The sequence below is a fragment of the Cupressus sempervirens genome, chromosome 10 (assembly GCF_028749045.1).
Source record: "Cupressus sempervirens isolate cs-2001-9-10 chromosome 10, ASM2874904v1, whole genome shotgun sequence".
In the NCBI taxonomy this organism is placed as follows: Eukaryota; Viridiplantae; Streptophyta; class Pinopsida; order Cupressales; family Cupressaceae; genus Cupressus; species Cupressus sempervirens.
This window is the reverse complement of record NC_143127.1, coordinates 736,450,234-736,477,374: the sequence shown is the minus strand read 5'-3', so window position 1 is coordinate 736,477,374 and position 27,141 is coordinate 736,450,234. Positions and strand designations below refer to the sequence as shown.

General features: G+C 36.7%; 1 protein-coding gene across 3 annotated transcripts; it reads right to left on the bottom strand.

Moving 5' to 3' along the window:
- LOC149535959 (protein PIN-LIKES 6-like) lies at positions 1 to 25,770 on the bottom strand. 3 transcript variants are annotated; one of them, XM_089807729.1, is made up of 10 exons: positions 24,525 to 25,770; positions 22,015 to 22,094; positions 21,105 to 21,229; positions 19,874 to 19,995; positions 19,267 to 19,458; positions 17,025 to 17,099; positions 16,475 to 16,575; positions 5,455 to 5,507; positions 5,030 to 5,218; positions 1 to 576 (listed from the first exon to the last, which is right to left on the bottom strand). In XM_089807729.1, the coding sequence occupies exons 1-10, from the start codon at positions 24,687 to 24,689 to the stop codon at positions 452 to 454; spliced, it is 1,227 nt and encodes a 408-aa protein (XP_089663855.1). In that variant the 5' UTR covers positions 24,690 to 25,770; the 3' UTR covers positions 1 to 451. The 3 variants fall into 3 exon arrangements, with proteins under 3 accessions (XP_089663855.1, XP_089663856.1, XP_089663857.1); XM_089807730.1 differs by having other exon boundaries at positions 24,612 to 25,770; XM_089807731.1 differs by lacking the exon at positions 24,525 to 25,770 and adding an exon at positions 23,658 to 24,284.
- Between the last annotated feature and the right edge of the window lie 1,371 nt (positions 25,771 to 27,141).

Below are 27,141 nucleotides of genomic sequence, written 5' to 3'. Positions count from 1 at the left end.
TGGAAAACCAATCAACATAGGCATACCGAAAATCATAATTTTGCGGCAATGCTAGAAGTTTCTAGAATTCAGATACAAGTTTCCAATTCCCAGCCACGCGAAATATTCATATTTCCTTTTGCATTCAATCACTATGCCATCCAAAAGGCAGGGACTCTAGCTCTTTCAGCGCTCTTGTTCAATTTACATATGCTACATAATTGATTTTCATCATTATCAATTACAAGGATGGCCATGGCCATTATTTAATATATATAACAAATCATGCTCTTAAATTTCCAAGGACTGCACTTAATGGGTGCAGAATGTTTGTCCCCTTGCCTGCCTCTGTCAATAGCAGATGCTTCTCTTGGCCGGATGTAAGTGAAAGAAGTGCAATATGACGCTGCCAATTTGGCATACCAAAAACAAAAATCATTGGTTTTGAACTTTTGTGCTCCTTGTGTTGGTATCAAAACAATATGTTCAGATACAATGTGATCCACAGGGTCATAGAAAACATTGCAAAGATGTGAACCCAGAATAAAATTGCTGAAGCTTCCTTCTCCGCAAATCCTCTTAAGTTAGCTACTGCCCCTGTTTCCCAACATTATCAATCAATTAGCATCTTGCCTGGTATATGCAATATACATATCAGAAGCTTCAATCCTTTGAAAGAGAATTTACACAGCACACAAAATGGTAAAGAGCTGAAATATCCAGCAAAGTTTACATTTGATTATGAAATTCATGAAGCATAAGAGCACTAACAGTGTGTAGAAAAAAAAAACTATTATGTAGAAATATTGTTTGACTAGAAATACATTTAAGGAAGAGAAAACATATAAGAAATTGAAAAGTGAGAGGATGAGGGTTGGTGCAAAGTGGGGAAGACAAACATAAGTCCTCCACGAGAACAACCTCCTCTTGGTGATCTTCGTCTTCTTCGCCGCATCATTTTCTTGCTTGGCGTGTCCCTTGCAATTTGTAGCTTCTATTTATGCTGCTTTTTTTCCCTTGATTCCTGCCCATTGTGGGATCTATTTTTCTTTTCAACTGAGGGTTTTTATATTATATTGTTCGTCATTAATTGATCTTACAAAGAGACTACTTGATTGTGTGGGGTGTCCAATGATTGACGGACCACGCACACGAAGTGGGAGGAAAAGTTGGGGATGGTTATCGTGGTGAAAAGTATGGAGTTAATCGAGTACACTCGGGCAGGTCTTGACTGAAAAATTAGAACTCGTGAAATGGCATCATCAAGCTCATGGCTAATGGAGCATAACTCAACTCAAAAATTAGACATCAATCACCCTGCGTAATGTTCCCTATTAAAATTATGTTAAGATTTTTTAGCTATTATACTGCATGGTTTTACAGCCAAGAAAAATTTCTTCTACTAGAGTGAGTTTGACCAAAGGTATTTATCTTAGCTTACTCATCGCTAGCTGGAAAAAGATGGCTTGGGCCAGAGATTCATAACTCAACACTTGTATAATTGCTTTATTTTAAAAAACCCTGTGACAAAATCAAATGACCCTTCACCCTTTTGACATTGAGGACTCTTGGCCTTCAGAAAGAATTTGCAAGATGATGAAAAGCATGGAGTTCAATCTGGTACAATCGAGCAGTACTTGACTGAAAAACTAAAACTCATGCATTGGCATCATCAAGCTCATGGCTAAACTCAACTCAAAAATTAGACACCAATCACCCTGCTTAATGTTCACTATAAAAATTATGCTAAGATTTTAGCTATTATACTGCATGGTTTAACAGCCAAGAAAAAATTTCTTGTACCAGTGGGTTTGACTAAAGGTAGATGATGATAAGTATGGAGTTCAATCTGGTACAATCGAGCAGTACTTGACTGAAAAACTAGAACTCATGCATTGGCATCATCAAGCTCATGGCTAAACTCAACTCAAAAATTAGACATCAATCACCCTGCTTAATGTTCACTATAAAAATTATGCTAAGATTTTAGCTATTATACTGCATGGTTTAACAACCAAGAAAAAATTTCTTGTACTAGTGGGTTTGACTAAAGGTAGATTTATCTTGGCTTACTGATTGCTAGTTGAAAAAAGATGGCTTGGGCCAGAGATTTGTAACTCAACATTTGTATAATTGCTATATTTAAAAAATACCTATGACAATCAAATGACCTTTCACCCTTTTGACATTAAAGACTCTTGGCCTTCAAAAAGATTTTGCAATATGATGAATCTCTATTTTAAGGATGCCTCAGTTCAAGTTAATTTTATTAATAATATTTCAATGACAGAGACTTTTGGTCTACAGAGGTCCATTGCATAAGAAAGCCCTTTGGTCTCCTCCTTTGTTTCTGCTACATTGCATTATCTACTAGGAAATGCTCCTGTTCATCCCGCCATTATAGGTTTTAGGCTACCTGATGAATCTATGTTGTTGGGAATTCAATTTGATAATTAGACTGCTTTATTTGCCATCCTAGATCAATAGTATTTTTCCTTCAGTCCCTTATTTTGAGTTGGCATGAGATTACCCTTCAGTGATATGGTAATCTTGGTTGGATTGGCAAGGTTCTACTAGATTGGTCTTATATTAGTCTACCCCCTTCTTCTCTTTTCCCATCTTATAGTGATGTGGGGAAATGGATCTTTGATAGGATTAGTAACACGACTGAAAACTGGTAATGCATAGAATTGCAAATTAATCAAAATATCCTCACCTCTTAATGCATTTATTATGCTTCTAGTTGCTTGTTTTGTAGCACAATGACAAAAGGTTCCATAAGTTAGAAAGGATTTTAGTGATCAGATAGGAAAGGACAAAAATGAGGGCACGTTGTGTCCTAGGACTGGTTCTCTTCCTTGATATCGTGGGAATTGGGTATATAAATATGACGTTTCAGGGAATGGAGGTAGTGGATAAGTGAATTCTTAAGTCGTCAAGAGTGGATAACCTTGGGTAAGGTCGGTAGAAATAATACTATTGGTCGCCAAAAGAGGGTACAGAAGGAGCTCATCCCTTAAACTTGCTCTTTGGGACTCTTCTAATTAAGCCAGAAGGTTCTCTAGTATTTGGGAGTTTTTGTGAAGGTTGGGGAGTCATTAAGGCATCTTTTGGTCAATCATGAATTCTTATCTAGGGCAATTACAACTGTTAAAGGTTTAGATCTTTTTGGTTGAATCTTTGTTGTAATTAAACACCTTTATCTCTAATCAAAGGTTATTCTGCTATATAGTGGTTCCAAAGGAATAGAATCTTTATTACAATGTTAAACAATATTTTCCTATCCTGGAAGGATTTTAAGCGGAACCTTATGATTCCCAAGTCACCTTGGAGAATATGCTTCCCAAGTCACCTTGGAGAATATGCTCCCTGTTGGTTAAATCCCTCCAATGGTCTTCCATGTCTCATTCTCTCACTTGGTAGAAATCTCTAACAGAACTCTGTATGATAAGGATGTTTCTCTGCAAGGAGACTTTTGATCCTTTCAACAGTAATTCCAACCTTGATTACCCTAAACTTTGGCAGGATGAACTCTGCTTATATTTCATCTTGTATAGTTTATGTTATTGCATCAGAAACTTCTCATGTGCACTACTTTTTTGGGTTTAGTTACCATTTTTCCTGTGTACAATATGGACGAGTGTTGCTTACATCTTGTTTTAATTTTGAAGATTCTAAAAACGTTAGAAGTTTTTTCTGTAACAGAGTAGATCACTTACAAAATTATGTCACAAGGTCAATCTTCAACTTTGCAATTTACTTCGATGCCAAAAGTGCCTAAGGAGGACATCTACAAGTTTTAATTTAGAACTTCATCACTCTTCACAAGGACTACATCAGACAGTGCTTTTTAAACAGATCTTGCAACCAGAGGCCGTCTGTCTTCTAGTTTCTGTTAATGCCGACTTGGATAGTGCCTTGGATCTGTTCATTGTTTTTTATGTTGCTCATAGAGCTCCTTTGAACAGTAATTCCAGACTCGATTACCCTAAACTTTGGCAAGATGAACTTTGCTTATATTTCATCTTGTATAATTTATGTTGTTATTGCATCAGAAACTTCTCATGTGCACCACTTTGTCCTTTTTTGGGTTTAGTTACCATTTTTCCTGTGTACAATATGGATGAGTGTTGTTCATCTTAAAAGTTGGCAAAGATTCAGCTTCTAATTTTTAAGATGCTAAAAACATTAGGAGTTTTTTCTGGAACAGAGTAGATCACTTACAAACTTCTCTCACTAGGTCAATCTTCAGCTTTGCAATTTGCTTTGATGCCGAAAGTGCCAAAGGAAGACGTCTACAAGTTTTAATTTAGAATTTCATCACTGTTCACAAGGACTACATCAGACAGTGCTTCTTACACAGATCTTGCTGCTAGAGGCCCATCTGTCTCCTAGTTTCTGTTGATGCCGACTTGGATAGTGCCTTGGATCTATTCATTGTTTTTTATGTTGCTCACAGAACTCAGGAGCTAGGCTGATTAATTTATTATTTGTGGATCATGAGACTGAGACAACCATGGTTGAGAGAGATTTTCACAGACCATCTTGATTTGAGGAGTTACTAGACAGACATGCTGATGTCATACTGAAAATTGTTTTACAGAAGAATGCTAAAGAGGAATTGGGTCTGATTAGATTAAGTCTTCTTAATTATCTTCTGAGGTTCTGTAAGTTGTTACAAACTGTTGATCTGTTCTATACAGTGACTGCCACTTACAAGCCCTCAACTCCTAATAGTATCCCAAAGCTTGCTTCTCACCTGGGCCTGTCATGCTATGATGTAATGTCTATGTCATCTATGTTTCACTGCCTCTGGGCTTATATTTTCTGGGCTTATATAAAGAAGAGAATATTCAAAAAAGCTTTAAAACTTAATCATCAAGTGAACACTAATAACACCAAAAAGTAGAATATTAATGCCAAAAGACTATTAGAATATGATACAAGCTTTAAAACTCAATCATCAAGTGAACACGAATAACACAAAAAAGTAGAATATTAATGCCAACAGACTATTAAAATATGATACATAAGAGAGCAATTGAATTACCTGCAAGAATGGAAGTTGGCATTGTGTGCTGAAGTAGCAGAACAAATCGAAACATTTTGTCATTTGCAGGTAAAAACCCTAACTTATCAGCCAAGGTAACAATCCCAAGACCAACAGGAGGCACCAACATTAATCTAGCAAATATAATGGCTGCAGTTGTCCGTAGCCCAAGCTTAGAATTTGCTGGACCTGTAATAAATTCTGTCAATTTGCATATGTGCAAATGATCTAACCAGTATCATATTGCAGGGCCGCATCTAAAGATAGAATTAAATTGCATTAACTGCACAAGCTTGTCAATGAACAGAATGAAAATTTCAAGGCTTATCAGCCAAATATGATTTTTGAATGGAAGTATGAAACAATCCATTACTTCACAATCATAAATGATTATTTAATCTAGCAGAAAGATGTGCCAAGCTTACCTCCAATAAGGTTACCACCAAGAGCCAGCATAATGCAAGGAATCATAGCACCCCTGTAAATAGTGAACATAAATAGATTAATAATCATCTCCATTTTTATATTTTCATCTGGCATAGTAAGTCCACATGAAAACTAGAGAAGCGTAGCTTAATATACATTGAAACATGTTAGTCAAAAATTTGGACGGTAAAGATCTCATCAATATAATTCAGATGGCAATTTGTTGTATAGTACTGTAGAATGAGGAAAATAGTTAGGGTTAGGAGGAAGGCAGGCAGTGACAAGTACCATTTTGATGTAGATGAAAATGGTGCTTCAGAGGCTGATGAAGGAGGAGAAGATGATGCCTCAAAACCATACAGAGTACAGCAGAACCCTGATGTTGCATTGCATTCAGGGAAGAAGCTGTCTTCCTGACAGTGGCAGCAGTAAGGGAGATAACAATGGCTTTGTAGCTTCTAAATGACTCATGGATTTGATTTAAATAGACAGATTTCTATCTCACAAGGGGGTAAGGAAGGCTGGCTCAGTGCAGTGCAAGTAGCCACATGATGGTGACACAGGCTCCACTTGATATGGAGGGAAGAAAATTGGCAGAATCAATTACTAAGGTGAAAGCTGTAGAGGATCATAAATTTTATGCTTCTTGATGAATGCAGTTACAGTTTTCATTCTTGCAATGATGTTTGTCTTTTCCTTCCCATTCTTTATAATACATTAGAGGTCGAGCAATCTAGCCCAAAGAGTGCAGAAAATTCTAACCACCGTGGAAGTGATTATAACATGTTCTTGGTGCATGCACTGTTCTCTATTTTGACACATCTGACTGAAGTCAAGCTGGCAAATGAATGGGTTATGGAAATATCATCTCAGCAAGTAGTTTACTTGTAGGTGTAGCCTGTAGATAAGGCATACCATTATGATATTATGTTGATAATTACTCATTAAATATGGCTGTTTGTAATGCTGGAACTTTTGGCTATGCTTCTATTAGTCTTTCTTCTCCATCTCAGTTTGTTTGTATTTCAATGTTTTAGTACAAGTTTTCGGGATGGGGACGGCAGGAGGGGTTTCCAAGACAGCAAAAAAAATTGGCAATTTTTTTTTGGGGGGGGGGGCTGGGGGGGCAGCGGCAAATGGGGACGTTTATATATATAGGGAAATTTGCAAATATACATGTCATTCATATGAAACTAAGCACAAAGCATGTCATTTAAACATTATAGAACCTTAACATACACCATTTCAATGCCATCTAGGAAATAATAACCAATTTCAGTAATCAATTGTCAATATGCATATTAATATGTGAACAAAAATATTTAAATATAAGTTTAGCAGTGAACAGTATCATAAAAATCTAAAAATCTGAAAACCCCAACCAGCTGCAACACACACTCCAACTTCACAAGCAAAACCAAACAAATTACAAAACAACCATAATATGGTCTTTTTTTTACCTTTTAGGGCATTTGGAGTGGTGGGGCCCACCTGGGCAACCAAGTTTATGTTTATTTGTTTATTTTTTGCTATGCTCCCCAAGTTTCCGGTACGGGGACGGCGGGACAGGTTTCCGGGACAGCAAATTTTTTTGGCGATTTTGGGGATGGGGGGGACAGCAAATGGGGACGGCTATATATATATATAGGGAAATTTTAAAATATATATTGAAATTTGCAAATATACATGTCATTCATATGAGCATGTCATTTAAACATTATAGAACCATAAAATACAACATTTGAATGCCATCTAGGAAATAATATCTGATTTTAGTACCCAATTGTCAAAATGCATATCAATATCAGTGAACACTGAACAATGAACATTAACAATTGTCAATATCATAATGTCATAATGATAAACATGATAAATCTGAAAATCAAAATCAAAATATGCCCAAAGCTATAGGCCCAAAGGGTAGAGGGCTGCCATAAAGTCATAAGTATCAATGTATCATAATCATGTTCATGTTCAACATAAATAAAAAAACATAAAAAAATGAAGCAGCCTGCTGCTCCTATTCTGCCTCTACTGCCTTTTAGGGCATTTGGAGGGGTGGGGACACCTTGGCCAACCAAGTTGGAGGCTTTAAAAAAAAAATTATGTTAAACTTTTTTAATTTTATGCAAACAAAAAAGGGGGATGGCCAGAAGTACCCGGTACAAAAAGGGGACGTTTGGACGTCCCCTTTTTGTACCGGGTACTTCTGGCCATCCCCCTTTTTCCCCTCAAGCGTCCCCAAGTCTCTGAGACATCCCTTGCATTTTTTCACTTTTTGGGGATGGCTGGGGGACGTCCCATACCCGTCCCCCCATCCCCGAAACACCGAGTTTTAGGCCAGGTACGCATCCCCGAGGAACATAGGTTTTTTGCATTGCGAAAATCGAGGACAATTGGCCATCCCTGGTACGGTCACAAGGGACGTCTAGAAGTCCCCTTTTTGTACCAAGGACGGCTTTTTTTCACCCATGCATCCCCAAGTACTGGGGACATCTCTTAGTAATTTTGCAAATATGGGGACGTCAAGGGGATGTCCCATACTCGTTCGCCCATCTCAGGGACATCCCCATCTCGAAAACTTGGGTTTTTTAGGCAAGGACACGCCCCCAGGCTACGTAGATATTTAGTATCATATTTTATTTTATTAATGGTGGGCTTTAATATATATACGTGCATACATATATGTGTGTGTGTGTGTATACATATATATTTGTATGAGTTGTACTTTATATTTTTTGAATTATATCAAATTGCAGTTTACTAATGGTACTGTTATACCATTTTGGCTTATTGCATCTTATAACAGTACCATTAGTAAACTGCAATTTGATATAATATATACACAAATTAATTAAAACTCATCTTGGCTTAAATTGTGGTTCGTGTATATGTGTGTGTGTGCAAGCCATAATAAATTAATAAAATAATATAGTTTTTTTGTGTTTTTAACATACTTTTTTGGCTTCATGTATTGTGGGTCCACGCACAGTCCTTGGGGGTTTGCGCAGAGTCCTCCCGAGTCCCTGAGGGTCCATGGCGAGTTCAAGTAGGGTCCACACTACAGATTGTTGATCTCACAAATCCAGGAACCCATAAGGACCCATAGTCTGTGGTGCAGATCCTGCCCAAACCCGCCATAGACCCAACACGAATCCGGAACCGATAAGGACCCGAACCTAGCTAGCAGGGTCCGAACCTTGCAATTTAGAGAAAAATTTGCAATTTTCATTAAAAAAGACTTGCCTGCAATTAAAAAGATGATTTGGTATTGCTTTAAGTTTCTTAGGTCCTTTATTTTGTACAAGGGTTGTAAGTGGATATAGAGTGCTCAAAAGTCTAACTCTAGATTTTCAAGCATAGTTTGGGTCTCCTTTTTATAGCATATGTGAGTGTATCATACTTGGAATTGTTCTCAACAAAAGGAAAGAGCCCATAGAAATAAACAAAATCACAAGTTGCTGCAGCAAACTGTAGGGTTAGAAGCTCTCAACAAATATCCTTAAGCTTCTTTTTTACATCAGATATGTGCTTCTTGATGTTCAATACTAGGCTCTCACATTAGTTGTATTACTTTTAGATCAGAGCATACATCATCAATTATAAGAATGTTTCAACCAATGTTTGAATGTACCTAAGGTTGAAAAGTCTACTTTCATTATCAATGTACATTGACTCTCAAAAATTAGGAAATTGCTGCCAAACACACTGTTAGCATGAATGCTGATGATATTCCTATGGGGGAGTATCCTAGCATTGCTGGAAGAATTTGGGATATTGTTTGAGTAATCATATGTTGCATTCATGGCAGTGTTTGTCATTGATGTCAACATACTGAAGACTGACAGAGCAGCAAACAAAGATCGAGTAATCGTATGTTGCATTCATGGCAGTGTTCATCATTGATGTCAACATACTGAAGACTAACAGAGCAGCTTGCGGGAGAGAGCATTGCAATGGTATATTCAGTGTAAGTAGAGTGCTCCCATGGTACACGTCGTGACGAAGGTACAGTTGTGGGTGGACTTTGTGAAGAGTTCTGCCAAACTCAGAACAATAAAGTGTTGCAGAGCTCAAAGAGATTAAACAGAAGGTGGGAGAGCACTATAATTCCCCCCACCCTACGATCAACACAAGATTTGGTTAGCCAACTAAGTTGCAAACAAAGGTCGAGATCATACAGATTGAGGATTGAAGATGCAATCAAGCGAAGTTGAGGACATGTTCTACAGAGTGTCCTGGTGCTATGGTTAAAAACACATGTAGAAAGTCGAAGACTGGTAACCATTATTCGAGATTTACAGAAGACTGTATTCAAAAAGAGTTCCTGAGAAGTGGTTTTTGATAATCAGGTTATATCTCCTAATAGGGATAGAATATGGTTATGTGCAGCTGTACAGAGATAGAAGACATCACGAGGATGACGTCAGTAAGTGCACGAAGTTTGAGGTCACACATGTGAAAATTTGTGAAGACTGTGAGCCGATAGTGTTATGTAATTATGAAAAGATGTAATGTGACATGTATTGTTTTATCTTAATGAGGTCCTATTGTAATTGTAATTTGGGAAAGCCTCAAGGCTGACTCAATAAATTATTTCGAGGACTTGGTATAAAGGAAAGTTGTTTTCCTTATGATTGAAGATATACAAGTGATGTGTTAAAGTAAGAAAGCAAATTTTAAGTGTGAATTATTAGCGAGTAAATGATCTAAGGAATTATTGTGATGGAAGTTTGCAGATCTGTTATTGAGATCTAAGAAGTATTCAGTGTAGCAGAGGCACGGTGAATGAGTGCATAATTATATTTGGTACAGAGGGCTAGTGGACAGTTGATCATTTGCTATTGTTTTGAAAGGAATAATACAGAGGCCAGTTGGATAGTGAGTTCGCTGGTCTTGCCCCTAAAGCTGTTTGGACAGTGGGTCCTTCTGCCTTCAACAACTCCTAATAAGGTTGGCAACTCTTAACAGGGTTGGAATCTAATCACAAGGATTCAAAGTCACCTAACAAGGACTGATATGTACTGAATGTATCTCATTGGCTCCTAACAAAGTCCATCCTCTTACAAGGAATTTATATATTAGTACATCATTTCGTGGGTACCATCCCCACCAGGGTTTTCCCTTTGATCAAGGGGTTTCCCTAGTTAACAAATCTGGTGTTATCGTGTATGGTTATCTTCTTGCTTTTATTGCACTTGCTGATTCCATGTTTCAGATTTAATAAGGATAAGAAACATCGTGCCCTTGACCTCAATGACTTCAACACATATTCTAATTGGGTTGCTACAGATGTGAGTCTAGAAATTGTGTTAAAAAGACTCAAAAGAGCTGATCTCAAGAGAGAGAAAACTAAAAGGTAAGTAAATGTGGCAGCATGTAAGGAGGCAAAAGATGAGATTGGCAACCCATCAAGGGCAAGCTTGTTGCATTTACACCATCATTCTATGCTTGAGACTCTTGTCAAGGATGATGCAACTAAAGCACTCTCTTCAAGGGCACCTACACAATCATAGCCATGTTTTTTGAGCTGTACTAGTAGTAGAAGAATTTGTAATTTTTAATTATTTATATTGAATATTGAAGTTCATATGTATTGAACTCATTTTTTGGTTCATGATTTATACTGAACTCTGATTTTGATGGAAATCAATAATATGTTACATAAATTCAATTATCTAAATAATTGTTATGAATATTTTACAAATGTATCGAGATTTTCCTTGAGTGTTTACTAGGTACTATGTTTTTAAAATTTGGCTAGTCAAATTCTTCCAAAGTTAAAGCTTTTCCAATAATGCAATGTTCAGCAACTCTACATTCATTATGCATCACTCACAAAGACACAATGGAGATCATTGCTTCCAAGGAAAGGCAAATGATCATGTCATGACCATGCAGACCTTTGTAAACATTGCGTGCACTATGACTTTCCATGCTCTCCACAACACAAACACATTGTTCATCACATAAAAGTGAGCATAATTTTGCGCAAGCACCTACCATCTTTAAAAAATCTATATATGAACAACTTCAACCATGTAGTAAAATCTAAGTTACCAGTTCAGGTTTGGGGACAGATACGTGGACCTGGTAAATGGGTAAGTGAATTTTTTTAGGGTTTGAGTACGTACAGTTACATTGTGTGTGTACATACATACAAAAATTAAGAGAAATATACAAAATTGTACAACTAAATTATTTCATAGTGTGATACTTGATCATTGATCAATGCCAAAGATAAATATTAAATGTCAATCAATAGTTGAAAAATATTGGGATAAGCCATATCAAGTACCCACAGATGGACCCATACCAGGTGCTTACCCAAACCAAGTTTGAGACCTGTGGGTACAAACCGGGTAACATGGAGTAAAAGAATAACTATTAAGAAACGAAATTGATAGTCAGCTAGAAGATCCACAGTTCAAGAAGTTTTACTACAACTTTTGATTCAAATTTTGTACCTGTAATGTATTCAAAATATTTGTGCTCCCTTACATTGAGAACAATGGTGAATATCACAATCATAGGCAAGCCAATCTGAGGTGTTAAACATGCTGGTCAGTAGAATCTTCACTCCTAACCAGGTTTTTAGTAAACATTCACTTTTTGGGAATAGATGTAGCACCCATTTGCTAAAGACTTTCACTTGAATTATGTATTTTGGTTTACCATGTCTTTATTTTCCATTTGCATGATCTACAAACCACCTGGTACCCAGATCAATTTGAAAGTGAAATTATTTAGTTTCTATTCTCTCTGTCTTCTATGTTGATCTCATCTGTTGGTAACCTAAAACACACTGCTGAATTTTCCCAAAATTGTTATTCTCAACTTAGCTTTCTGTAATGTTCCTATTATAAAATAAATAATTAATCAAACTTTTGTAAAAGGCCGATTGATTTAATGTATCTCGGACCCATTTTTATTTTTGTTTTCGTGGTTTGTGTCGCCATCGGCTATCTTTGTACACCCTTAGAAAGTTTCCTGACAGGTATTTAAGCACGGCTTGTAGGTAGTAGTAGGTATGCTTTTGGATTATTTTTTCCGTACTGCGAATCCCTATTGGAGTTCTCTATTGTTCGCCATTTCAGAAGTGAAAGATCTTCCCTAGTTGGCTCTTACAATTTCAGTGGGATTCAACCCTCACCCTATTCCATCGCTTGTAACACTTTGCTCGGATCTGGCAAATCAAAGCATGATCTTTCGACATATATTAATCGAAGGATTTCTCATGTTCAAGTCTTTATTGAGGTGTCTGGATTATATTGCATTCATAGTTGTGTTTGTGTCGCTCCTGGCTTAGACGTCTAACCGTGTGGCTACCAAACAATTCCGTACAACTTCCCCAGTTTGTATGGCCCTCACTTGGTTTTCTATATACCATCGACACACATTTCCGTACGGTCCTCATACCATTAGCACAGTGTCTACGTACGGACGTCCAACAGTACGGCCTTCACCCCTAGCCCACCATACGTCTAACAAGCCTCTCTGTACGACCCTCAAATTACCCTCCCTGTACGGCCATCAAGTCACACCTCTTCATACAACCCTCAGATGGCCCTCTCCGTACAGCCATCAGGCCCTCACCTCCTATACTTCCCTCTAGACTATCTCGTACAGTCTTGTTGGTTTGCATCGTACACCCAATAAACTCTTTCCAACTCCGTACGGACTGCCTTGTCTAGCGTACGGCCAAACATCTTAACTGTTGTACGGCTTCCTGTAATATTTGTACGAACTTATCTAAGCCATCATTCTCCAATATCATCCTTCAAATCTGTACCAGAGCCCAAAGTCCATTACCCCATTGTCTTATTCTAATCACAGAGGAAGGCGGGAATATTATAGTGGTATCGGAGCTTTTTGATCTTGCCTGCCTCTAGAAGTGAATGCAAGTTTATACTTGGAGGAGAAAACGAAATAACCCTATTGGTAGAATGGCAGATCATCAGGATCCTACGACAAAACTCGTGAATCTTTTAAGTGAGCTGAACAAAAATCAAATGCAAATCAACAAAACCCAAAGGCTTATGCAGGAAACTCTACAAAAATTGGCCGAGGGAAAGACAACAGGAGAACAAAATAGGCGTAGTGACGATTTTGTTTCCGGAAGGACAAACTTTCAACCCTCTAGCTCTCGACCCTCGATACCCATCTTCCTTCCAAGGACGGAAGCACCACACAAAGGAAGAGAGGCCACTTTTGAGGAAATGCGAGAAAAACTTTAGGAAGATTGGCAAACGCAAATAAGGAAGGAGATATATCTTAGAGAGACTATGTTGATCTAAGAATGAGATATTCTGGCAGAGGAAATCGCGGTTATTTTAATGATGATCTCAAGAGAAAGATCGGAAAGGTGAACTTGTCACCATTTGATGGATCTGGAGTCATTACTGCACAATCGTGGGTCCTAAAGGCAGATACCTATTTCCAACTCAATCCAATGCCCGAAGAGGAAGTAATCAAGTTTGCAGCACTTCATCTGGAAGGAGTGGTGCGTGAGTAGTGGCATCATGGACTAGTCACTCTCGGTCACGACCAAGTGACCTCTTATGTTGAGTTTACTGAGAGACTCATTGATCGTTTCGATGGGAAGGATCTTGAGCTAAACTTCAAAGATCTAGCTCAACTAAAGCAAACGAGCACAATAGACAACTATGTCACTGAGTTCCAAAGGTTGTCTGTATTAGTCACAGACATCTCTGAAAGACGTCGAATTGTGTTATTCATGGATGGGTTGAAAGCGCATTTGAGAGGTTGGATCAAAGGGTTCAACCCAGATACACTCAACAAAGCTATTAAGAAGGTGCGTGACATGGCCGCATCTTCCTCCAAAACTCACGCAGTTGCACCAACACCATCCCCACAAGAAGACAAAGACAAGGAGCCAATTTAGAAAAAACCTCAGTTTGATGAAGATTCTCAGCAAGAACTCTGGAGGAAAAAGCTCTGTTTCACGTGCAAAGAACCATGGGGTCCTGGTCATCGCTGCCTCGAGAAGGGAAAGATTCACTACATTAAGGTGATCCCTGATGACGACGAAGAACAAATACCTACAGCGACTGACGAAGAAATTACCCAACAGGAGAGAATAAATGCCCTAATACAAAAAAGGCGTTTCATTGCTACCCTCACTACATCGGCTGGAGGTGGCATCTTCAGAGTCGCAGCACACTTCACGGAAAACAAGACCCAATCATGATTGATAGTGGCACCACACTCAATTTCATCAATTCATTTTTGGTCACTAGTAAAAGCCTACACGCAGTTGAGCACGACGCATTTGAGGTTAAGGTTGCAGGAGGAACCTTGTTACCCTACACTCATGTGATCCCACGGCTACAAATTTCCATGGGAAACTATACCCTAGCAGATGATTTCTTTGTCGTAGATTTGGTTGATACTAATATCATTTTGAGCATCCAGTGGTTGGAAACTCTTGACCAGTACACTCAAAGTTTCAAAAGGATGGACTTCTCATTTGAGACAGATGGCAAGAAGGTGTTGCTAAGAGGAATGTCAAATAAAGGATCGAGGGAAGTCACCATCAAGAAGATGGAGGCAATTTTTAAACAGGATTTTGCCTCAGACACTGCAAGTAAAAACAGGGTAGTCAACACCTGACCGTATTCCTTGGATAAGTGGCGGGCTCATCTACCGGTCGAGTATTCCAAGAACACTTTTGCATGTGAGTTGATGGATGGTTATGTACACGATGAAAAATACAAGGTTATTGATGACATCATTTACTTCAACGGGAAGATCTACTTAGTGCCTGACTCGGAACTGAAGGAGTTGATTATGAAATGTTTCTTAGAACCGGGTTTGCATTTGCTTGAGGACAAGCAAATTTTGGGACGGGAGGACAATAATGTTCCCGTTATAAAATAAATAATAAATCAAACTTTTGTAATGGGCCGATTGATTTAATGTATCTCGGACCCATTTTTATTTTTGTTTCCGTAGTTTGCGTCGCCGTCAACTATCTTTGTACACCCTCGAAAAGTTTCCCGAGGGGTATTTAAGCACGGCTTGTAGGTAGTAGTAGGTATGCTTTTGGATTATTTTCTTTGTACTGCGAATTCCTGTTGGAGTTCTCTGTTGTTCGCCATTTCGGAAGTGAAAGATCTTCCCTAGTTGGCTCTTATGGTTTCAATGGGATTTAACCCTTACCCTATTCTATCGCCTGTAACACTTCACTCGGATCTGGCAAATCGGAGCATCATCTTTCGACATACATTAATTGAAGGATTTCTCATGTTCAAGTCTCTATTGATGTGTCTGGATTATATTGCATTCATAGCTGTGTTTGTGTCGCTCCTGGCTTAAATGTCTAACCATGTGGCTACCAAACAATTTCGTACAACTTCCCCAGTTTGTATTGCCCTCAGTTGGTTTTCCATATACCATCGACACACATTTCCATACAGTCCTCATACCATTAGCACAGTGTCTACGTACAGATGTCCAACCGTACGGCTTTCACCCCTAGCCCACCATACGACTAACAAGCCTCTCCGTACAGCCCTCAGATTGCCCTCTCCATACGACTATCAGGCCCTCACCTCCCGTTCTTCCCTCCAGACTATCCCGTACGGTCCCGTTGGTTTGCACCATACACCCAATAGACTCTTTCCAACTCTATATGGACTGCCTTGTCTAGCGTACGGCCAGACATCTTGACTGTCGTATGGCTTCCTAAAACCTTCATACGGACTTATCTAAGCCATCATTCTCCAATACCATCCTTCAAATCCGTACCGGAGCCCAAAGTCCATTACGCCATTGTCTTATTCTGATCACAGAGGAAGGTGGGAACATTACATTTCTATGCATATGTTTTTCCTACACTCCAAAACAGCAATGTGATTCAAAATTGATCTGAATCCAAAGATAGTTTAACTTCATAAACCAATCTAATTGTTTGAATTTAAAAAAGATTTTATCTTTACTTGATATGTAAATAAGCAATTCAAATATGAACTTATTGGAAGAAAAAATGCAACGTACCCAAGGATGACACAGGAATCCGTAATAAAGAAAAGAGGTGCATCATCTGTTAAAATCAAATGCTTCAGAAAAGGAGTGATGCCAATGACCAAAGCAAGTATCTGCAAAATAAAAAACTAAGTCAGTATTATTGCCTAGTTTCCCTCTCCCATCTTGGACAGCAAAGAGAAAATAAAAATAAAAACCCATTCATACAGAGAGATGATGAATTTAAGAAAGCACCAGTAAAAAGTGTTCCACTCATTTTTTTTTGAATCGTCCTAAAAAAAGAAATTATAACTTAAGATAGTGATGGTAAGTTAAAAAATTATTAACTATTGCAATTTTGTATAGTGCAAGGATAAGACCTAATTCACACTTTATAATAAATAAGATTGCTAATTATTTCACAATTAGCAAAACAAATGATCCTGAGAATTGTAAACACTAAATAATAAAGAACCAGGTAAGGAGCACTTAGCAGGTGAGGAAACAAAGTTTCATAGATAAATTATAAGTTTTGTCACTCCATTTTCATATCCATGATTCATGCGAAAGATAAAGAACTCACTGAGGCTATTATGGGTGGTTGAATTATTTGCTTTATTTTTGAACGCTCTAGAAATGAGGACACTTCAGCCATCACCTGTGCATCACATCCATCCTTGTTAAAATATATATTGAAAAATTAAAAAGGATGATACATGAGAGACATCAGAGTTGGCATTCTCAAACAAATAAGCAATAAAATACTTGAACTTCTCAAGTTACATGATACAACTGATAAAACAGGTAAAACATTACAGATAAGGAAGTATGTAAGCATATCCTGCTATCAGTGTTTGAATATGCGACAATCAACTTAACCATTACATTTCTTCTTGCCATATTGAATGGACCATAAAAGTAGCTGGATTTCAGTAAATTCTGAGGAGCGAATTTCACAACATCTATGCTTCAGTATATTAATTAGATACAACTTCACTGACTCTTGCTCAAGAAAATTCTACAATATCTATGCTTCACTGCATACATAAATCAGATGGTAATGCTAGGAAACTGGAAAACAAAATATTATGTACTTACAAATACACAAACAAAATAATAAAATTAATGGTCAAACATATTTATTAAACAGATCCAATTACAGTAAGCACAAAGAAAACATTGGTTTACCCCAAGGTAAAATTCTTATCAGCTGTATGCACAGTTTACTTACATGCAAAACTGAAATTGTTTTAAATGATGGAATAAAATGTGAAAGAAAGGAACAAGGGACTAAAACAATCATACAAGTCTTTCAGATAAGGCTTCTAGGAAAGGGACAAGCATGATTCAACTATCAGGTGTTTCATCAAAGACACATCTTGCTATCGTTGAAATTTGAGTTTAGTGACTCCAAATCCTAACAATTCATCCTCATCCTGATGCCCGAAACGTTGATGGAAAAGTAGAAACACAAAAAAAAAACTCACCGATTCCAAAAGTTGTCCTCATGGAATCTTGAAAAATCATATCTACTAATAATTTGTTTGTTCTATGATGCCTACACTTTGAAAATAATTTCTGATGCTTTTAAATCAATCTCTAGCTCCATTTGCTTCAGAGCATCCACGCTTTTTTGCTTCTAAAAAACAAACCAAAATGGACAAAAGAGAGCAATGGCCGATCATGAGAAACCATAATCTTGATGCTAATCACTATCTCAAATAAAATCTTTCACATCTATCTCTAATAAAATTTGGCTACAAAAAATAATATTATGGAAATCGTGTATTGTTAATAGATAGCTCCCTATAAATTCTAAGAAAGGTTATTTCAATTTTGTGGGATTATTCCACTACATGGATTATCTGACTACACTACACACAAATAATTATTTCTTCTATGACCTTACACTCTCTTATCTGGTAATAATTACAAGGCAGGTGCACCCACAAAGCTCTAAAGCACCTCTATTGATGCTAGAACTAGATTTTGAAAGCTCCAATAACTTATAAGTAATGTGTTGGGTATGGAATTAAAATGCTAAAAAGACAAAATATGAAATGCCACAGATAATGGTGTGTGCAAGTGACTATACATACATAGGTTAAAGTGTGCTAACAATTCAATGATTAAGTACCAAGATTTTCAGCCACTAACACGTCCCTGACTAAGGATGATACACATTTTTCTAGGCATATGTAACACTCAAATGTGATGCAACATGTTTTAGGTTCTAAGACAACATTTATAGAGGGTTAACAGTTATAGAAATCCTATTGGCCTATCTTGACGAAACTAGCAAAATTATATCATTTTTTCCACCAGAATGCTGACATGTCTGCTACCAATGTGTCCTTAATTCCTTCAAAAAGAAAGTAAACCCAAATAAAACAGCAGCCTATATATGGCACAATGTTTGTTCCAGATATACTTTGAAAAAAATGAGTCTACACATCAAAATGTTATCTACAAATGGCACAGATAAGGATAAATGCAACCTGGTACTGCCACACTCTACTGCATATAGGGAGAGACCTACTGACAAAAAATCAAATGCATGATTGCTGATAGTAAATTCAAGTAATAAGAATCTTTAAATTGTCACAAGAAAAATACTATATATGACAAAGACTAGTTCCGATAATACAGAATTTCATTACATAATCAAATGCACAATAACATATTAATATTTTAAAATTTCCCAAGATGCTAAGTTTATCATTTTGCAGTGGATCTTTGTTCATTGCAAGAAGCCTTTCGCTTTCACAACTACTGTTGTAAGCAGTTCTCACATACATAAACAATATAATAACATGTCAACTTACCTCCTTTGCCCTTGAGCGCCAATCTGATGGTTTTGATACATGATCAACAATTCCTTCTTCAGCGGCAAGCAATGGGACCTTTGCTGAATCGGCAATTTCTGTGTTCGGTTCAGTCCCATCAACCATAGAATCTGTTGTTGCTGGGGGTGAGAGCATATAGAACACATAAGTGTACAGAATCACTGCACCAACCTGAAAGATTTGCATTTGTAGCCTTAATTTAATATAGCTAGATTTAGAACTTTATTTTCCATTGTAATCACTGACAATGCAAAAAGCCTAAATACAGTCCTTAAGATGGGTTTTCATAAAAACATACTAGGTTTTTCCTTGTATACTCTAAACTTCTTAAGTCAGAATTGCAACTTAAACCATCCAGAAAGACAGCTTAAAGCACATAGGTAACTTCTAAGCGCAATCTTATTCAAATGGCATTTTCATTTACAAGGAATCCTTAAAAGCTCCTTTCTTTTTCTTTACCGGCAAGAATAACAGATAGCTTTGAATTTTAATATAAAAATATATTTTATATATTTAAAACAAAAGTGTATGTACATTGACAAGATGTCATCCAATGTTGGGAAATTCACAAATAGTATCAACATACCCATTGACCAAATGATATGTAAGCACTCCCAGTTTCATTGCATATTTTAGAATCACCAAATGGATTATTTTTATCTCTGCACATTGCACCAATCAACACAAGGGGCACATTCCCAATATTTCCTGGAAAAAATATATAAATCAGATTCTTGAATCTCAAAAATGAAGTAAAATAAGCATTTTTTATTTAAATATTCATAAGTATCATCCATGGGTGCACATCACAATTTTATAATTTGAGACATAAAAAATATCCATGTTTAGGAAAACCCATCCAAAGTAAAGAGTTGGCCACGACTATATGCTCTTAATGGTCACAATATACAAGAATAAATTGCAAATATACATGTAGCAATGATACATAGAAGTTACAACAATAACTGCACACAATGAATTGCATGTGTAATGTAAAAACAACAAATACAAAACAAGACAGAAATATGGAATCTTGCAATATTGATGCTACAAAACAGAAATTAAAGATAAAAACCATGTGCTGAGATTTTTGAAAAACTTAAGATTCGGTTGTGAGACATAATATTTTGGGCCCTTCCCATTCAAACTCAGGCAGATTTACCAAACTTGTGCCATACGCTTAGCTGAGGGTAAATAAACAACTATCCTTGCTAGAATCCAATAAAAAATAAAAATTTGGTAAAAATGATCTGTAAATGGATCAAGACTCCAAGACAAAGGAGACATCGTTTACAACAGACTTTTCTTGGTTGGATCAAAAAGGTGTGGTGGCAGAGGTAGCAATCATGGAAGAGCAAGAGGCACAAATTAGGCAAAGAGGGCTGAGGCACGCAGCAATGGGGCTATAAGCTAACTATGATAAAACCAAATTCAAGACAAGTCAGAATCTTGTGCTTCTGACAAAAACAATTCAAACCTTTTGTAAGTCCAAAATGCATATGCATGACAGAGACAATGTAGATCTAAATAATAGTAAGGTTCCTCATTGAAAAAAACCCTAAATTTTAAGAAGAAGCTACAAAAACAATTCAAACCTTCCATAGGGTCCCAAATGCATATGCATGACAAAGACAATGTATCCCAGATCATAAATGAATTGTTATAATGATCCCTAACTTTTCATGGATAAAATAAATCTCATTATGGAGATTTGATCTAAAATATTTGATCTCCAAAGTTCGCGTGCTTTTTGTGATAGTGACACAAACCCAAAACAAAAAGATGAAATAAAATTAGACATGGATAATGATCTATACCAATTCCAATTTGCACAATGGTAAATTTGAAGTAATGCTTTGGTGGTCGAACACATAATGCCACACCTAATCCTATAAGTGATCCAGAAATTGTGCCACACACAATATTCATAGGAATGAACCACCTGAATGTCAAAAGGAACAGTTAGAATGTCACCAAAATTAAGAATCTAGATACAATATTCATAGGAATGAACCACCTGAATGTCAAAAGGAACAGTTAGAATGTCACCAAAATTAAGAATCTAGATACAAACCACCTATAACAAACATTAACTGATTAATCATGCTGTATAAGGCCCTTCAAAAAAGTTCTACCAAACAGCCTATGGTGTCACATCACATCATAAATATGAAATGAAGATTAATAGAAAATGGCACAAATCCTAAATTAAGACATCTGAGAGCTGAAAGAGCATTACCAGTCATTAATATTTTATATTATTGTATTGCTCCATTTTTTTGTGAATATTCAGTATTCCTTGAAGATTAATATCAAGATTCCTAAATTAGCTCATTTAAAAGTTTTCCAAGAACTTCTTTGGTACCTTAAAAGAGGTTTCAAGTTTCAACTATTTCTATTTCAGATTTTATAATATTTATCAGCTACAAGTATACAAAAAATTCAGTTCCTTCAAACATTCATTCATTAAGGAAATATGACAATCCTCATGAAAAGGATAATAAAGGCTCTGAAGCCAACATGACCCAAGCTCGAAGTCAAAAAATCAGGCCCGGATTTAGACGTTAGCGCTTTTTTAACTGGAAATTGAAATAGAAGCATCTGATAACAGCATTCTACTTTAGTGCTGGTAACAAACAATGTTTAGAAAATTAATGAAACATCTTACCACAGAAAACAACCAACATTACAAGTGTGAAAACATTAAAGTTATTAAAGTTACTTTACCATTCTAGCATTTTTTGTAGTGTCACGGCCCTCCCCAACTGTGTGAAGATTAAGCATGGCAGAAAAAGTGTGAAAACTAGCTGCAAAAAACAAAGGACATTACAAAACAATCAGAAAAAATATGTATTGAATTGCATAATGGATAAGCCTAGATCCAATATTAAGCAAGGAAACAAAGGCATTTTCCTCAAAAAATCAAGTGGTGAACATAATAAATGGTTTGTGTATACATATGTTCTAGAAAATGCAACTTTAGTCAATACTGAGAAAATTTAGCAACAGATGTGAGGTAAAAGACTTCTTTGGCTACTTCATTTGCCACAAACTTGATCAAAAGACAAATTTCTAATAAGTAGGATTTGTATTCAACAAACTGCAATCCACATCAAAGGTCAGTTATTTGGGTTACAGGTTTGTTACAATAAAAGATCATTTAAATTTGTGTAAATATGGATACATTGGAGCACTCTATGCATTTCAGGGCCTCGTCTCCATTTTGGGCTGACTGCTAATGGCACTGTGAGTAAAGGTATGCTCTCTCTGACAAATTGATATTGTTGTAAACAGATGATTTCAATGTAGATAGCTAGGTTTAGTTCAAATGCCAGTCTAAGATTTAAAAGCTAATAATATTCATAATCTTTTGCTATGGTGATCTGTTTTCTTAGGATGAATCTTAGAACAGGTGAATTTAGTTATAATGCTGACTAATTGCTGAGCTGGACAGAAGATGGAATCTATGCAAACCTTTTAAAGAATCAAGAAACTATTCAACTCAATAATGTTCATATAAATTTAAATTTTCAAAATTCGAGCATTTCAAGATGATGACACATGATCTTTGATTTATGACAAATTAGATAATTGTCTTTCTGATTTAAACTGTGTATGATTTTTCATCATCAACGTTTCAGATAATACTACATGATCCATCATCAAGACGATCCAAAACGTTGATGATGAAAAATCGTACGAAGTTTAATCCAAAAGGAAATTATCATGAACTGTGGAAATTACATGAGTCTTACGACAAATTAATAATCAAAATAAGCTTTTAAATGTTTTCCAAACCAAATCAAACTTCCAGAGTGCCGATACAGACTTTTCCAACTATGCTAAGATACTATGAGTATCGAGTATTGATTTGGATCCCCTTCAGTTGATGAGAAACGAGGGGGTTGCGATTTCAATTTTCAATGTAGTCACATGGTTGCATACAAGATATGGATTGTGGCAAAGTTGCAATCTTGCCATACAAACATTTTAAGAGAACATTTTCCCCGAATACTTCAGGAAAAAGCTGGAGATGACGCGCATATAAGGGGAGAAGTTTCCTGCATCTACTAGAGATATTTTTGGAGAAACTATTACTGAAAGGCAGGTTTTAACTAAGGTAACTTTTTGGAAATATATATGCAAATTAAGGGTGAGGTAGATTTATAGTTTCCAAAAATTTGCTACAAACAAAGAGATCTTAGTTCTCATCTCCTCTCAGAGCATTCTTACCTCAAATTAATTCTATGGATTTTGAGCAGCACTACAGGGAAAGAATTTTAAGCTTCTCAATTGGCGATCATTGCCTAAAGAGTAAATGTTCAAGGAAAAAACCAAATTTCCCATTGAGGGCAGGATAAATTTGCAACCTAAACAATAATGAAAATTGGGGCCCAATTCCTCATCTCGGACTCCTGTTCGAAGATCAGCATTTATATAAAAGTATTAAACAATAGCCTGAAGCCATTCAAATTCCCAAGGAAGGCCAGAGAGATTCCAGATATATCGATGCATTCGATCGAGGGTTATAAAACAAAGGCGGGACCCATAATATCAGTGCCTTAAAGTTGCTTTTGATTCACTCAAGGATTCGTACGAATGAATGTGTTTATGGCACACAGATGGGCCAATACCACGGTTAGGATGGACCAATACAGCTGGAAGTGTGTCAGTGTACCATCAGAGATAAGTCCAGGAAAAAGCCCTGTGCGCTGTAAATTACTGAATGAAGGCCGACTACGCAGTTTACAGGGGTCCAGTAAACAGTAATACTTTTAATGGTTAATTCAAAACTGCCACAGTTCTAGTAAACTCCGTAAGTTTGCGAGGGTTAAACACTTCTGACAGAATTGAAAGGAGCTAAAAACCTTATCATGGTGGAGCCCCGAGCGTATTATATAATGTGCAACAAAAGAATTTTACGCCCAATTTGATAGAATAACTATTTCCCAAAGTTCTTCAGGCACGAAGATTAAAAAAAGTTTTCGACAGCTGTTAAACCGAAGGAGCATCTGGAGTTTACTAGTCAAAGCGAAAATAGCTTTACAAAGTAAAATGTTATTAAAGGGTATCAAAACAATAATTAGTCGTTAAAAGCATTTTTACGCTAGCTTTAAACTAAAATAAAATCGTGTATCACAAAATGAGTGGAGAAAAACCAAGATGACGTCACTTAGTCGACAGGGGAAAAAATCACAGGAAGTTAGATGAAGAAAATATAAACAAAAAATAAATACCCCGTTGAGAAGCTTTCTTCCGCTGGGCGTAAGAATGTTGACATACTTGGAAGCCAAAATAAATCCAAGCAAGCACATAACAAAAACCTTTGCGATCGGTAGAGTAGAAAATTTCAACATCTGAAATACTGACTCGTTCTGTTCCTCCATCGCCATTAAACTCATGTCTGCAACTGCTCCTCGACTTACTTCAAATGCAAGAAAACGGTACAAATATTGATATTTACGCGTTACTTACGCGGATCCTCTCGCCGGCCGCCTTCTATGAAATGTATTCAAAATTCCGCCAAGGAAAAGTCCTGGTATTTCAAAGCACAGCGGACTTTTAAACACAAAAGACTTTACAGCAAACCCCGTTCTTAATCCCAAGCAGTGCCAGCAAAATAGAAAATTATGTTCCACGCTCTGCCCGAAATTCTTCCGTTGAAGTAACGGCTCAGAAGGCGACGACAAAAACAAACAAAGAGATTCAATCTTTGTTGCGCTAAATAGAGCACAAAATCGATCCAGAAAAAGCAATGACGCAGATACGAACCAGCAGAAAAGTTTATTTTCCTTTTTTACCAAAATTCCTAAACCGACACCCAAAATCCACCTTGAAAATTTTACTGCTCACATTTGCTGTGAATCCGCAACCTTCTGATTTCACAAACATGCAGTTAATTGTTCTCTGGTATGCCAAGGCCGACAGAAAATCAAATAGAGCCCTATTTCTCCGCGTAAACGGACTCGGCTACGCTAAAAATTACACAGAATGCAGAAGCTGATGCAGATCCCCCCAGCCTATATAAAACACAAAGATGAGAGTTTCATCGTCTGTGGACTTCGTTCGCGTCAGATACATCAGAGAAACAGTACGGACAAAATTCCAATGGCTACAGAAGAGAAAATGATAGGAAGCCCAACAATTGTGACAAGATTATAAGGCGAGCAATGAGCATGCGTACGAAACACAAATTCAGGATGTACGGTTCAAGGACGGACCTCACACAAACCCACAAATCTCAATGAAGGTTTTCAATATCTCACGGCTATCATAAACAAATCCAAAAATCTCCAAACTCCCAAAAAACTTTAAAAACTTCAGTTAACTCAATGATATATTTCATATGTAGGGCCTATGTCAACAATCTGAAGAAACCCAGCAAACCCGTGTTGTTTTGGAATTCCTGCGAGATGAAGTGTTTGTTCCACATTCAGAATCTCGGTACCAAACGAGTCATCATGCATTCAAATTTCCAGGTACAATTGGACCGTCGGATGAGAGGTCAATTAAATAGAAAATTTCCAAATCAATACAATTCTTCGAAGAAAAGAAAACGCTGTTCAACGCGGTAAAACGGAAACACGCAGAACGGGGGCGTAGGTGTTCATTTATCGAACATTCGGGCGTTCAGACGTGCCGTAGGGTTTGAGCCGTCGATTCTGACACGTGGCACTGAAACAGTCTCTGTTTTGGCCATGTCATCCCCGTGGGCATGTGCTCGCCTGTAATTTTCACATTCCTGGGAATCTGACGTGGCCATGTTCGTAACCTGTCAATTGTACGTTAACGAGCCGTGACAAGTAAACGTTGTTTAGTGTCGGTTAAGGACAAGGAATCCATAGACAAGCTTGCATAATTCCTATGGCCTTCCTAAACTTTTCTAATTACAAATTTGTTTTATGTCTTCAAAGTTTGTTTTATATCTTAATTTATGTGGAGAATCATGCATATCAATTTCTCTAGTGAATTTGTCTATCTGTTCTACCCATGTGTTATATATCCATTTGTGTGGATTCATTCATTTTTATTTATTTTTTTTCATTTATCCGTATGTTATTTTATCATAATTTAGTTCTTTTTTTCTAATATCAACTTGTGTCAATGATTGTTCTTCATATCTTAGGCCCTTTACATGTTACTTTCTAACATGGTCATGTGGTACTTTTAGGAAGAAGTACATGTCTCAACCATTAAAAATTCATATGAAATAATAGTTTTATAGCTCTTCTTCTATAATCAACTTGTGTTAATGATTATTTTTCATATCTTAGGCCCTTTACATGTAACTTGTCATGCCCCGACTTGCAAGGCAAAACACAACCAACAAAAAAAAAAATTTGAAAGGTGAATTAAAGGATAGCACATAAACAAACCTTTACTCTGTTATGAGTATTCTATCGAACTATGGGGTGTCGGGAATATAACAAATTCATATCCTTCGATAATATCAAAATGTTAAATTTATTCAGTCATTGAGTTAGAGATAATTAATTTAGTTGATGTGGAAGACCTTGTTTTCATTTAAAATTCACTACTTCAAGTTTCCATGGGAGTCCAATTAGTTTTTTTAACATTCGTTGGAAGTCTAATAACATAAAAACTAGATGATATTATCTTTTCAATTTCATCTCCTATCCTTGTGGTTAAATATTATGTATATAAGTATGAAGTGCAAATTTGGTATTAATGAAGTTGTAGTAGTTCAATCATTTGCGAATGATAATGTGTACACCAATCCTTCATCCATATAACTTTCAAGATCTTAATATTTTTTCGAGAGTGGATAGGTGTGTATATATGTAAATTGCACTTATCCAGTGTTCTTGACTCATCATGTTTCACGCCAAACTC